The sequence below is a fragment of the Zonotrichia albicollis genome, chromosome Z (assembly GCF_047830755.1).
Source record: "Zonotrichia albicollis isolate bZonAlb1 chromosome Z, bZonAlb1.hap1, whole genome shotgun sequence".
Taxonomy (NCBI): Eukaryota; Metazoa; Chordata; class Aves; order Passeriformes; family Passerellidae; genus Zonotrichia; species Zonotrichia albicollis.
The window spans coordinates 44,592,763-44,606,102 of record NC_133860.1 but is presented as its reverse complement, the minus strand read 5'-3'; the positions used below and the strand labels follow the sequence as shown (position 1 = coordinate 44,606,102).

At 43.4% G+C, this 13,340-nt stretch overlaps 1 protein-coding gene across 1 annotated transcript in view; it reads right to left on the bottom strand.

Annotated features, from left to right (window-relative positions):
• DMRT1 (doublesex and mab-3 related transcription factor 1) overlaps nucleotides 1-13,340 on the bottom strand; it is a 57,132-nt gene that overhangs the window by 29,327 nt on the left and 14,465 nt on the right. Inside the window, exon 3 of the mRNA XM_074533334.1 lies at nucleotides 5,698-5,981. Coding sequence (XP_074389435.1) covers nucleotides 5,698-5,981 — 284 coding nt within the window. The remainder of the gene's footprint in view (nucleotides 1-5,697; nucleotides 5,982-13,340) is intronic.

The window sequence follows — 13,340 nt, the reverse complement described above, 5'->3', positions numbered from 1 at the left end:
AAGTGGCCAAACCAGAAACAGGAAGGTGTCAAAGCAGGCACCAAGTGGTGACTCACCTCTCTAGCCTCAGAGATTAGAAAATGATCCTGTCCTTCCCAGATATTTGTTTAGCCAAAACATCACCTGTGTACTTCTTTTATTTGCAGAAGCTGCCAGGCACAATCCCTTTGTGAGCCTGCCAGGGTTATCTTCACACTTCCCAGCTGATCCCAACTATGGGGCTTGTTTCCAAGAAACACAAACAGGAGGAGGTCATGAATGCTATTCCTGGGTGACAAGGGCTGCAAAAATTTATAAGCAACAAAGGAGATCAAAGTGCAATCCTTCAGCTCTGCCAATGGTGTGCCATATGATCTTGGCCAAGTCACTCTACCCAGGATTTCCATACTTTTATTTTCACCCATGACTCAGCAACAAACAAAACTCAGTAATTATGGAAACACCAGAGAAACTTGAAAGTTTAACATAGCCTCCTGCTTCTGCCTTGTTTTTAAAGTCAATTTTAATGGGCATAAAACTGCATTTGTGTCATTGCTTGCAAACAACAGAATTCACAGGTTGGTTTTTGGCATGGGCAAGAAGGCAGCCACTGGGCAATTAAATGGAAATTCAGGCATCAGTAACCTCCCCTCTGTCATTTGTGAGCTGTGTGACTGTGACAAGTTATTTGACACTTCCCTGCCTCAGCTTCTGCGGTTATAAACCAGGTCTGCTGCTTCTCTCCCATCTTGCAATGTTACTGCTCATGCTGACCACTCACAAACTTCTCTTGCACTCATACTGCCCAAGGTGCTTCACTCCTAAAACCAGCTAAGCATGTTTTTCAGAAAAAAGAAAAAATGAGTCTATGATACCCTGCCTTGACTTACTTTGATTCTAGCACAGAAAATACAAGACACATCTATATCTGTCCCTCCTTGATAGACAAACTTAATTAACCTTTGCTATTCTGTTCCAACCTATTCTTTTAGACAAAGGCAGTGACCCATAAACAATATGTTACCATCAGAATCTCAACTGCAGTGACACCTAGAGATATAGCCCTATCAGCAGTATTGGAAAATAAACCACTTAGATTAGCTCCTCCAAGAAATATGGATTGCATTCATGTCACACATGAGCTGTCAGAAACATTAGGATACTTTTAGCATAAATCTGTAGTGTGAAGGGTATGTTATGAATACAGTATATAATTCACTGCTTACACATAAAATTGGGACTGTCTTGGGTGACTTGCACAATGTGTATATATTTACACACACATGCACACATCCTACACTGACTTCTGGAGAGTAAGACTGCAATTTCTATGAGAGAGACAGGCTTTTTGGAGGAAAAACTGTGCCAGAAAGCAGAAGCAGGTGGAAAAAGTTGAAAAGAGATTTTTTTTTATTAGCAAGTAGCTTTTCTTCAACCTCCTAGCTGTCCTGTCACAGCCACACTCTTCTGGATTTAGTAAGAGAATTTTCCTAGGTTTGGTACTTCTAAGAAATCTTTGGTACTTCTAAGAAATCCTTAAAAAGCAGTTTACTACAGCAGCAATACTAAATAGTTTAGAGATGGTAAACGTAAATCCCACACTAGAAAGCAAGTCAAAATTTCTCACAAGTTATTTTTGCTCTAAACTGGTGTAAAGAAAGAACAAAAAAGATAAGGTTCTCAAAGTGAGAACACTGGTTTGCCAAGAATGGGAAGTTCCGGGAAGGGGAAGGGAAGAGGAAAAGGAAAGCTGAAGTTCTGAAATGTGTCTAAAACGTCCACACCAGCCTTAACCTTTCCAGGAGCAGGATACCTGGAGTTACCAGAATACCAAAGAAAAAGCAGCCACTGGTCCCGAGGTGTGGGGGCACATTCTGTATGCTTGCCAATTTTTAATGGTTTAGCTGCGTGTACCAGAAGTTTTAACATTTCTGGGGCATGATGCTGACTCACAATGAGTCCAGATCAGACTTGTGCTGTGGATCATGCACCAGCAGTTTGTCAGCTTTGAAAATTAAGTCTGATTAGATTCAGATGTGTCCAACAAGGCTTTACTTTTGCTGTGACAGAAAAGGCTGCTATCACCCCATATTCTCCCACTGCAGTGTGACCAGTTTCAGAAGCACCAACTTTCAAGTACACCAACCCACTCTGACATGCAGTACTTATGTTGGCAAACTGATTTTACTGTTAACTGGATGGAAGTGGGTGGAATGCACACAAATTCCCATTGTAATGAGCAATTACAAGAGCTTCAAGGGAAACTCTAGATGCCCACACAGGACAGGGAAAGGAGAGGTACAGTAACCACCAAATCTGCTACATTTCCTGCCAACCTAGGCTTGTCTCTTCCTCAGGTGCAACAACAGACATAGGTGATTATCTGCCTTAGAGCTGGAAGGAGCAGCAGAATATAAATGACCAAAGGAGCCTCAACCAAAACAATAATGCTCACTACACTTATCAAATCATGATAGATACAACTTCTGGTGTGACTGTATATAGATGAGGAAAACCTACAGAGAAATACATAAAATATTTGCACCTTTATGAATCCACTCGAGCATGCCAGCCCCTGCAAAGAACAAAGACTAATGAAATCTGACATTAATCTACATTAAAGATTCAGTGATTCAGTTTATTTGCCAATGTTCAATGATGCATTAATCCTCATCTCATCCCACACACACTCACATGTTTCCTCCCCGGCTATTCTCTCTTGCTCCCTAAATTCTGAAACAGCAGACAACTGGGCTGCTCAAGGCCTTGTCTGCATCCAGAAGTTAAATACGTAATTCTCCCTGTGATTGAAGTTAATCTAGGATCTGTGAGCCTTCACCAACTGGGCCTGAAAAAGCCAGGTGTCTTGTCTACCCAGCTTAAACTGGAATATCTTCCAGTGAGCACAGTGATGGCTTCTACCATAAAATAATACCTCCTGCAGGCTCACATCTTAGCAAGCTGCCCTAATTTGGTTACAGCAGGCACTGTCCAGCTATGATTCTGACAAAGGAACAAAGATTGATCAAAAAGTTAACAGCAATACATGTTAGAAAAGAAAATGCACTTCTATTGGAGACTGGTTTAATAAAGCCTGTACATGTAAAAAATAAATTCAGTCAGTAAAAGCTACCCAGCAGAAGTCCCAGTGTAGGTAACAGCTACGTGTTTCCTCTGAGGAGGATAACCATGCACAGGTTTGCCAGCAAAACCTCCTGAGTGTAAGCAAGGTCTGACTCCTCTCTGAGGATCATGCTTTGAATGAAACTTTAATTCCTTACTGTGCTTGACAGAAAGGCTCATTAGTTATTCATTCTCCATTTATTGTTATTTCTGTGATCTTCCCTTGCTGGTAACCCGCATGTGCAGAATTGATGTAAAACCACATGCAGCAACTGAGACTTTGTTCCCCTTACAATAAACCATCTTCAGTGCCACACAGGGTTTTACAACCTCAGCATCACTGTACCCACTGCCATCAAATGTTTTCTAGCCTCTCACTAAAACTTTTTATCATTATTTGTGCAATCTTACGCTGTTAGAGTATGCAAACCCTATGACTCAGAACTCTTCCACTAAAAACTATCCTCCATGTAGATCAGTCTGAGAAACAGTTTGTAAAGTTCAAAACACTGACCCTGAACTACACCCTGCCCTGTGTCAGAGGAGAAGTTGATCCTGGTTTCATGATATTTAGAAGCTGGGGAGACATCAATTCTGCAGGCCAAAAGCAGCACCTTTATCTCTCTGCTTGGACATCCAAAACATCAGAACGGCACTGAGGAATCCCAAAAGGTCTGCTCTGGAGAAATTAACATCTTAGATGTGGTAGACAAATTAATATAAAGGTGAATGGAATAATGTGGTATATCTCACAAGAGACATCCACAGCTTTGAGCCTTCTGGGGTAAAGAAAACTATCCTTTTTGACAACACCCATGTAGTTTTTTTCCTTACTTACCCCTTCAAGATCTCACTAATTTGAATGGCACTTAAGCAGAAGTTACTTTCTGCAGGGCCTGAAGAGAAGAATTATGGAAATCAAACAGCTGTTTTCACTTCTTTAAGGAGTGTCAAAGGTTCCGCAGCAACTGGCGATCTCACAAGTGAGACACAGACTCTCTAAGTCAAGACTTTCCATATACATTACAGCTACATGACAACAGAACTGTGAGTGAGGGCACCACATCTTCATTCCAAGGTTTAACATACTCACACAACTCTTCCTCAAACACTGTGTGCTAGGTGAAATGTGGGACTAGCAGCCTGCAAGAACATTATTTTCTCAAGGCAAATGTTGCCACTGTTTGTTTGTCTTTTGATGGTGTCTCCAGGCATCAGCAAGCTAAGCGCTGCAGATGCTTGAGAAGTAACCTCCTATCTGAAACATTCTGCTGCACCAAACTAACACAATCAACCAAAATAAAAAAGTTGAAAAAGCACTTGGCACCTCACACCATTACCATGCACAAAATCCTGTAACTCGCCTTAACTAATTTTCCCCTTGGCCTGATGATTGAATTCATCAGCTGGAGAGGACACCATCAACTGGAAAGGTCTACCTTCACGTGTCAACACACTGAGAGAAGAAAGCTCTCATGGCATGGGCTTGCACCACAGACGGAAGAGAGATAGCTCCCTATCCCATACAGCTGTACTCACAGCAGAAAAAGAGATGTGGAAGAGTGATAAGTGCTACAGTAATTGCAATCACCCTGGCATTACTTTCAGCTCCTTGGTATCAAAAATTAAAATGCCCTTTCAGAGCTGGTCCCTCTGCCAGAGAAACCTGGCTAGAGAAACTCTCTGTCAGCAAACAGGATGACCTCTGTTCACTTACACAAGGAGGTTTTGGTGGACATTTCACTGTTGAGTGGTTTCACAACACAGCCTTTGCAGAAGCAGCCTGCCCTGTCCTGATGCTCTACAGAAGAGGTCTGCCCTCTCCTGTCCTTACACAAGGGACACAGGCACATGCAGACTCAGAGGGTACAGCTGTACCGGTTCAGTCTCAAACAGGAAAAGCATCTCTGCAGTCCAAAATCAAATAGTCCCAGAGTTACTGAAATGTTTCCACTTTGCCAAGAATCCCCCATATTGGCAGATTTTCCCTTTTTCCAGTTTCTGACTGAGTTGGATGCTACAATTATCATGTCCTAGAGTGCGAAGGCTTGATTTGCTTTATATCCTAACAAAGTACATAGAGCTCTGGTTTGAAACTCTCAGGTACTGCCTGCAACCTGAACTACATGAGTAAAAATCATGAGCTCTGGACTTACCAATTACCAGAACACACAACTTAACAATATGCCACGTCACATTCAACTGACTGCAACCAAACTGCTGCACAACAGCAAGGTCTCCTGGGTCACCTCAGCACACTGGATGTGAAACATGGAAAAAGCCTATGCTTCTAAAGAGCAAAGCCTCGCAGAAATTACACCTTAGGCTCTCAGGATGTTATACTGGAGTCTTTTTTTCTGGAAAACAATTAATAATCTACTGTCACATAATACAGAAGATAAAATCAAGTTAGTGCCCTTTGCGCTTGTGGCAATTTATGCATACCATTATCACTGTCCAACTATGTAATTACTTTTGTTATGCTGCATTGCAACCACACATTTTGTCTAACTTTCACAAAATGGGTCCTAATGCCACCCTGGAATATGATTCTGGTTTTGCGCTGCCACGAAACCAGCAAAGAGGAGATCATACCTGCCACTGTTTTCCTGACTGGCTCGGCATGTATGTTGCTGGGAGACTTCGAAGGCTGTTCTTCATGGCCGACCCTACAATTGTGCCCCCTGTCTCACTGGAGGAAGGCTCACTGGCCACTGCCATCTGGTACTGGGAGTAGTTGTACAGGTTGTTATAACAAGGATACAGAGATGGCTGGTAAAAACTGCTGTAGTAGGCGGAGTCCACAACCAACTCAGATGTGCTCTCCAAGTGCCCTCTGCTGGGGATGGAAGGGATGTCCTGAATGAGCATCCGTCCCTCTGGAAAAGAAAAAAAAGACCATTATCTTCCACCTTCTAATGAGCTACTACTCCTCCCAAAGGCTGGACAGACAGTGGTAAATAAGAAGTAGGAGCTGAAAGCTAAACATGGCTCAGTGTTTGGTGGAAACTCAAGTGGACCAAGAATTACTCACAGTCCAAGACTGCCACCTACACACACCACAGTCTGCAAAACAGCAGACAAAACCAAATGCAGGTTAAAACAATGCTCTGAATCCTCAATCAGTATCAACTGATGGGGACAATGATTTACATCACCTAACTCTGCAGTCCCCTACTACTTTTTAATCTGTAACAGTGTGCCAAGTCTCTTGTAACTCTCTAGAAGCAGAAAGGATTTAGCTACAGAATGACTCCTCCCAGCCAGCGTCCAGAAGGTGAGAGGACACCTTCTGAACATGCCTCTACGAGGGGCAAACAGCCACAAGGCAAGAGAAGCTGCAGTGGGCAAAATACCACAGGAACAGCCAAGGTGTCCCAGAAACCCACACACTACCTGTGAGCAGTACGGTCCTCAATCCTTGCCAAGAATTCAATCCCAAATTTAGCTCCTGTACCTAGAAAATCACCAAGCAAAACAAGATCCCACACCACTAGCAAAACAGAATGAGGAGAAAGGTACTGCTTGTGACTTGCTGCATCCACTCTGGACTGCCTCCAGATCAGGGGTTAGCTGGCTGCGTTCCCCACAGGCGAGGTCTGCCTCCCTGTCATTCCCTAAGATGGGGATGCTTCTCAGACAATGAGAGGCCATGATCTCCCCACTCTACTGTCAACCAGGGTCCTGCAATATTTGCAAGCACAAAAAACAGAAGGTGCTTGTTGGTACTATTGCACACCCAAGGTCTCTCTCCTACATGCCATCAGTTACACTGCCAAGCCAGACACAACAAAAAACTACCACAATCTTATATATACATTTACGGGGGGAAAAAAAAAATCCAACATCCAGATCCCTCAACATCTGTAGTTCTGGCTCTAGTTTGCATGTCTGTGACCTTGCCTTGTACCAGTTCTCTGTAAGGAGCTCCTCTTCTCCCCATGATGTTGTCCAATTGTTTTGCAGAGAAGAAAACAATGTGGTTTAAAACATATGGATGAGCTCCCAAGAGCTATTGGTATGGACATGAAGCAGCATGGGCAACAGGCACAGAGGAAATAACAGCCCTAAGAGAATACATTTCAGCCAGGTCTAGTTTGTTCTGGATCTTTCTCTTGGTGTACCTGTATCTTGGTTACTTACCTGTGGAAGGAATATAGTGGCATACCAGCCTCTCAGAGTCATGATAACAACATCTACAGTCCTGTGTATTAGCTGCATATTAGATCAAATAATCAGTTTTACCTATTTTTGCTATTTACAATGCAATCTTGTTTCACTTCTTCAGCTATAATGAAAGCTTTCTGCAATCATGGATCATCTACTTCCAGGTCACTAAATTACACAGTGCCCCCATCCAGTTCTTGCTGCCGTTCTGTTGACATCAATGAATTGTTTATTAGCAAAGACTGTTTTATGCTTCCCGCACCTGATTTTTCTGCAGAACCATGTCAGCTGGCCTTGTTTATGTGAAGTATTTCTCGATTTTGCACGCAAAACAGAAGAGCCTGCAAAGCCACAGAAGACTTTTCAGGGTTTCTGCGCTTTCATTTTTGTTATTTTTAAATTTATTATCCTGCTTTTAGGCAAGACTCTTAGATCCTTTTGTCTGCATCTGGTAAAATCAGAACTTAGATCATAGACACAGCACAAGCTTGACTCCCCTCCCTAAATTTAGCTCTCAAATAAAGCTGCATTCCAGTTGCTCTGCTTCAAATGTTGCAAAATAGAAGCCAAAAGCAAAATCCTCCAACACATTCCTTGCTGGGATACAGATTTCACATGACAGAGACAGGCAAGGCAGTCACCTGCTGAACAAGTCTGCATTATTGCACAAATGTGTGATTTCTTCTAAAATCTCTGCAGTGTCTTTCAATTTACAATGCATCATCAGAAGGGCTACTACTCCCCATTAAAAATACTAGCACCAGAAAGATAAGGTCTTTTTACACCTGCATGATCTGGATGAGGGGATCAAGATTATCCTCAGTCAGTCCACAGACAACATTAAGTCAGGCAGGAGAGCTGATCTGCTGGAGAGCAGGAAGGCTCTGCAGAGGGATCTGGACAGGCTGGATCATGGCTGAGCCCAGTGGTGTGAGGTTCAACAAGGCCCAGTGCTGGGTCCTGCCCTTGGGTCACAGCAAGCCCAGGCAGTGCCACAGGCTGGGGCAGAGTGGCTGCAAAGCTGCCCCAGGAAAAGGCCCTGGGGGTGCTGGTGACAGCAGCTGAGCATGAGCCAGCAGTGCCCAGGTGGCCAAGAAGGCCAATGGCATCCTGGCCTGTGCCAGCAATGGTGTGGCCAGCAGGAGCAGGGCAGGAATTGTTCCCTGTACTCAGCACTGGTGAGGCCACACCTTGAGTGCTGCATTCAGCTGGGCCCCTCACTCCAATAAAGACATTGAGGTACTGCAGCATGTCCAGAGATGGGCAATGGAGTGGGAAGGTTCTGGAACACTTGTCCTAGAAGGAGTGACTGGGGTTGTTTAGGCTGGAGTAAAGGCGGCTTCCTTATCACTCTCCACAACCGCCTGAAAGTAGGTTGTACCCAGGTGGGGTCTGGACTCTTTTCCCAGGTACAAAGTGGCAGAATGACAGGAGACAGCCCCAAGCTGTGCCAATGAAGGTTCAGGTTGGACCTCAGAAAGAACTTTACAGAAAGGGTTGTTAAGCAATGGAATGGGCTGCCTAGGGAGGGGGTAGAATCAACATTCCAGGAGGGTATCAAGGAATGCCTGGATGTGACACTCGGTGCTATAGTCAAGTTGACAAGGTGGTGATGGGTCAAAGGCTGGACTCAATGATCTTAGTAAGTCTTTTCCAATCCAAATGGTTCTGTGATTCTGATTCTCTAATACTCAGGAGAGATCAGTCACTGTGGGTGCCAGCAGCTAAAAGAGAGGGGGAGAAAGTAACAGCTTTTGTTGCAACTTTTGGAAAGCTCTTACTCAGTACACTTCCTAACATGGGACAAGATGGGCTAGACTAGAACAGAAACCTACCCATAGCTATCCACCAAATCACACAACCATTCCTGATATTCCTGACGCTTCTGTGACATTCCAGTGGCTGTTACAGGGAGCTGTGCTACAGCTCCCTCCTGAAGAGCAGCAGTGGCAGTATTCTGCTGCATTAAGGAGGAGGAAAAAGAAAAAGCTTTTTGATGCTTCTTTTCTCTTTTTATCTTCTATCTGTGGTTTGGGCTACCATCATTTGGCACCAGCAGCGCAAAAGGTTTGACTTGTTCCACATTTTCTTTTAGGTAGCTGCAGAACACCCACCAGTGGCTCAGAGTTCAGGGCTGTTAAAACCCACCGGAAGTGCTCTCTGCTTTCTTCAGCCATCACTCCATGCTCCAAGTCTTTACACTACTATCAGCTGCTATCTCCAAAGCTGGTCTGCAGAGATGGTTCATTCAGCCACTCAGGCACCCATATGCATAAATCCCCAAGCATCAGCAGCCTGGGGCATTTTTCCCTTATAAACACAGAGTTATGAAATCCCTGGTCCTTGTAGCATCTCCAGCACACAACCATTCTGAGCCGCAGGGCCTCACCACAGAGATGTGCCCCAGGAGATTAACAACAAAAAATATGAGCAAAGGGAAAGGCAAAAGTTCAAATGAAGGGAAAGACACATCCAGCTCCTTGAAGAACTAGGACTCCTGTGACATCACAGGAAATATCGCCAGAAGAGTTAGTTTTCCCTAAATCCCACAAGACACCATGCTTCTAAATGTGGAAAGGAACATATGTAGGAATCAACATCTGTAACTATCTAGCTGGGGTTCCTCTGGTTGGTCCTTGGCCCACACCTCTAAGGGTAGACTCCTGCCTACTGGCTGAACCTTCCTACAGCCATGCCTCCAGCCACCCAACAAAGTGTTCTTCTCAAGAGAGGCTGTCAGCCTGTCACTGTGACTGTTTTCTGCCAGCAAGTAGAGAACACCAAGGCTAAGGAAGCAGCTTTCAGCTGATTTCTTTCCTTCTTCCAAACTCAACACAGCTGAATGGCTCTCCTGGCAAGAAGAGGGCCCTCCTCTGCCTTAGAGCTTGCAGCATTAGAACACCTGCATATAAGGGTGAAATTTTTGAGAGAAATTAAGCTCTCAATAAGGTAACCCCTACTGCACTGTCAAGCTTCCACTCTGTCCCTCCACCTCCACTTAAAAATATGAGATCTGTTGCAGGAGCTGGGCTTATGACCTGGCTGTCTTCACTCCCTAGATGGAAAAAGCAGGAAGGGCACCCGGGCCTTTCCCTTGCTATTACACACAAATTTAATATTCTGGAAGTTGCAAATACAACATGATCAAAAACGGGGCTGAGCCTGTACAAGGAGGTACAGAAAATAGAGTAACAGTAACAAAAAAATAAAGCAGTTTAAATTCTCACTCAGATTTTGGAATGCCAAGTCTACTAAGTAGGGCCACCACAGGCTCTTCATCCCTGAGCAACACTTTTACAGCAAAGACAACAGTACCTCTTCATGCAGCTGTGCCCTTGGATCTCTTAAGTTCTTTTCTATGTCTTTACTAAGTCCGGTAGGGAACCGATGCTACTTTTTTTGCACTATGTACACAGTGTGAAATATGGCCCACTCTTTCATAGAAGATCAATATGATGCACAATAAATACTGGTATTGATCTTTCAGTGTTGTAGACGACTCTCCGACTCTATGGCATATTAATAGTAGTTAACCAGTAATTCATTTCAGGATGGCTGGTATTTTCTTTTAAAGAAGGTGAGTACTAGGGGTCAGTTACACATATACGTCTTTTACATTCAGTAACCTATGATGGGCTCCTGCCTTTGCTTAGCAGAGCACAGTGAAAAACACTGGTCCAGTCCTTTGGTAATGTAAACCAGTCTCAGACCATTTACTTCAATATGGTGATTTACACAAATTACGGATATGCATGGCAAAATCAACGCAGAAGCCAGTATATAGATCATTTGGGAGAAGAAAGGAGAAAGGCCAGGTAATTTACAGGAATTTCCATCATCATCTCTTTCTCACATCTCCTTCAGTGTTTATACTGAAAAGTAGAAACACTGAAATTTGAAGGCTGCATGAAAGCATGGAGTATTTTCTATTCCTACTGGTACTGTTAAGGGCCAGTTTTACATCTTATTATGTGCTGGCAACGGTAATTTAAGTATGTGTGGGTAAGCTTCTGATATGAGATCAAATGACACAAAGTCCATACTATTACACTTTCTTAGCATGTAAAACAGGGTGGTAGCACCAAAGTGCCTACTGGGAATGGTTGCTGAACCACACAGAAATCTGGGGGAGATTATCAGTCATCTTACTTGTGACAGATGCATACCAGTGACTGTTTTATAAATCAGGATAGCAGAGCCACATTTCCATGTCTGGGAGCATGCCATAGCATGGCTCAATGTAGTCATGTGGCGTTAGACTGGATTAGTCTCCAAATGACTGAGCATTCCAGAAAAGGGACTGGTATATGCATTGTGGCAATTATTCTGAATTCAGAATTTCACTGCCCCCATTTACTGGCATGTGTTCTTATATAAACCAATGATTCAGTTTTGATTTTTTTCTTTGCCTACAGAGACTCTGCACATAGACAGCTTTGATGTTGAAAATACAGACCTGTGACGACTCAAGTAACACAGTGACTCAACAAGCAGGTAAGCACTGCCCAGTAAGTAAGCTCAACCACTGGTAAGTCTACATTTCCTGCAGTTTTCAATTTAAAGTGACAGTTTTCACCAGTTTTAATACTTCCAGCAACCCAGCTTCTGCACAGGGACAGCTACACCATTAAAACACACACACAAAAAATTATTCAGTCAGGAAACACCTGCCTTCATACCTCAAAAGAACCTTGTATCTGACCATTTCTCCCTGCTCAGTACATAAAGCATTGACACACTCCTATTAGCTGGTTTAGCAATATTAAGTCTTGCAATGCCTTAGTTTAGTTCAATTCGTATCTGGCTTTGAGGCTGGACAGTAGCCTTGAACAAGGCCAGTGTGAAATCACTCCCTAACATCATAATCAGAAGCTCTGGTACAATGTGTTTCTCCCACCAGACAATCATGACAGAGCTATTTCAGATGTCAAAGAAAGCTGGCACTATTACTTTCTGCTGAGAAACGCTGTCTCCCAGAGAACAAAACCTACATGCGTGCTCGTTCTTTGAGAGGAGTATTTCTACTCTCTTCCTATTAGAAGTTGTGGATTATCTTTGGTTCCAGCACTGAACTTTTAACTTGATATAAAGTTAATGTGCTAGACAATGTTCATTTCAGGCAAGGCTGTGGGGTTGTGTAATTTTCTGCCACCCCCAAAAAAGGCCATTATCTGTAATTACCCATTACCATGCATAATTATTTCTTCTATTCTGGTCTATGGCCCCCAGGACTTCATGATGTTACAGCTCACTGCATTATCTTATCAAATTTGTTAAGGAAGCTTTTTTGACCTTTTGAGCACTTGTCACAGCATATACAAAAGCCGGCAGTAAATTGTCGAAGCATGTACTGTGTGATTTATTATTTGTACCTTGCATAGTGATACCGTACAAAATATTACACATGAACATCTTCCCTATTCCCACTCCCTGCTTTAGATCAAGTAAGAAAAGGAAAGGAAACCCCTCCAGTAACAGAAGGAAGGGAACAGGAAAAGGCTGGAGTCTCTCAATGTGAATTTAAGAAGCATGACAGCAACAAGCAGCTAAACCAGAACATCAAACTCTGAAGACAACCCTACAGCTACTCTCTTCTCCAGTGCCACCTTTTTTCTTTCTCCTCTTTCTCCACAGAGTCTATTTCATCTTGTTTTCACAGCTTTGTAACCTGCTGATCCCTGCTCTTTCACACAACGTCCTTCACTATGCAGAATACACACCACCCCCCATTCACAGCTTTGGTTAATGCAGTATAGGTTCTTGACAGACAAATTTGGTCTAGTATGACATTCACAGGGATTGTCCCTTAGGTATACGGATGTGAATGTGCAATAACCAGGATTTTGTCTTCATTACTCTCAAAGCTCCCAGAAAAGGACCAGGCAGTGATCAACATCCCAGCACTACTTGCTTTGGCTAAGAGCTTCACTGCACTGTAAGTCCATGTACTATGCCCCTGTTCTTTCTAAGGGCACTAGAATTGAAGGTGACAGAGAAGCAGAACACTCAAGAAAACAGGAGAGACAATGTCCTGTTATCCTAACTTTTGTTTTCCCCTTAGTCCTCTATTT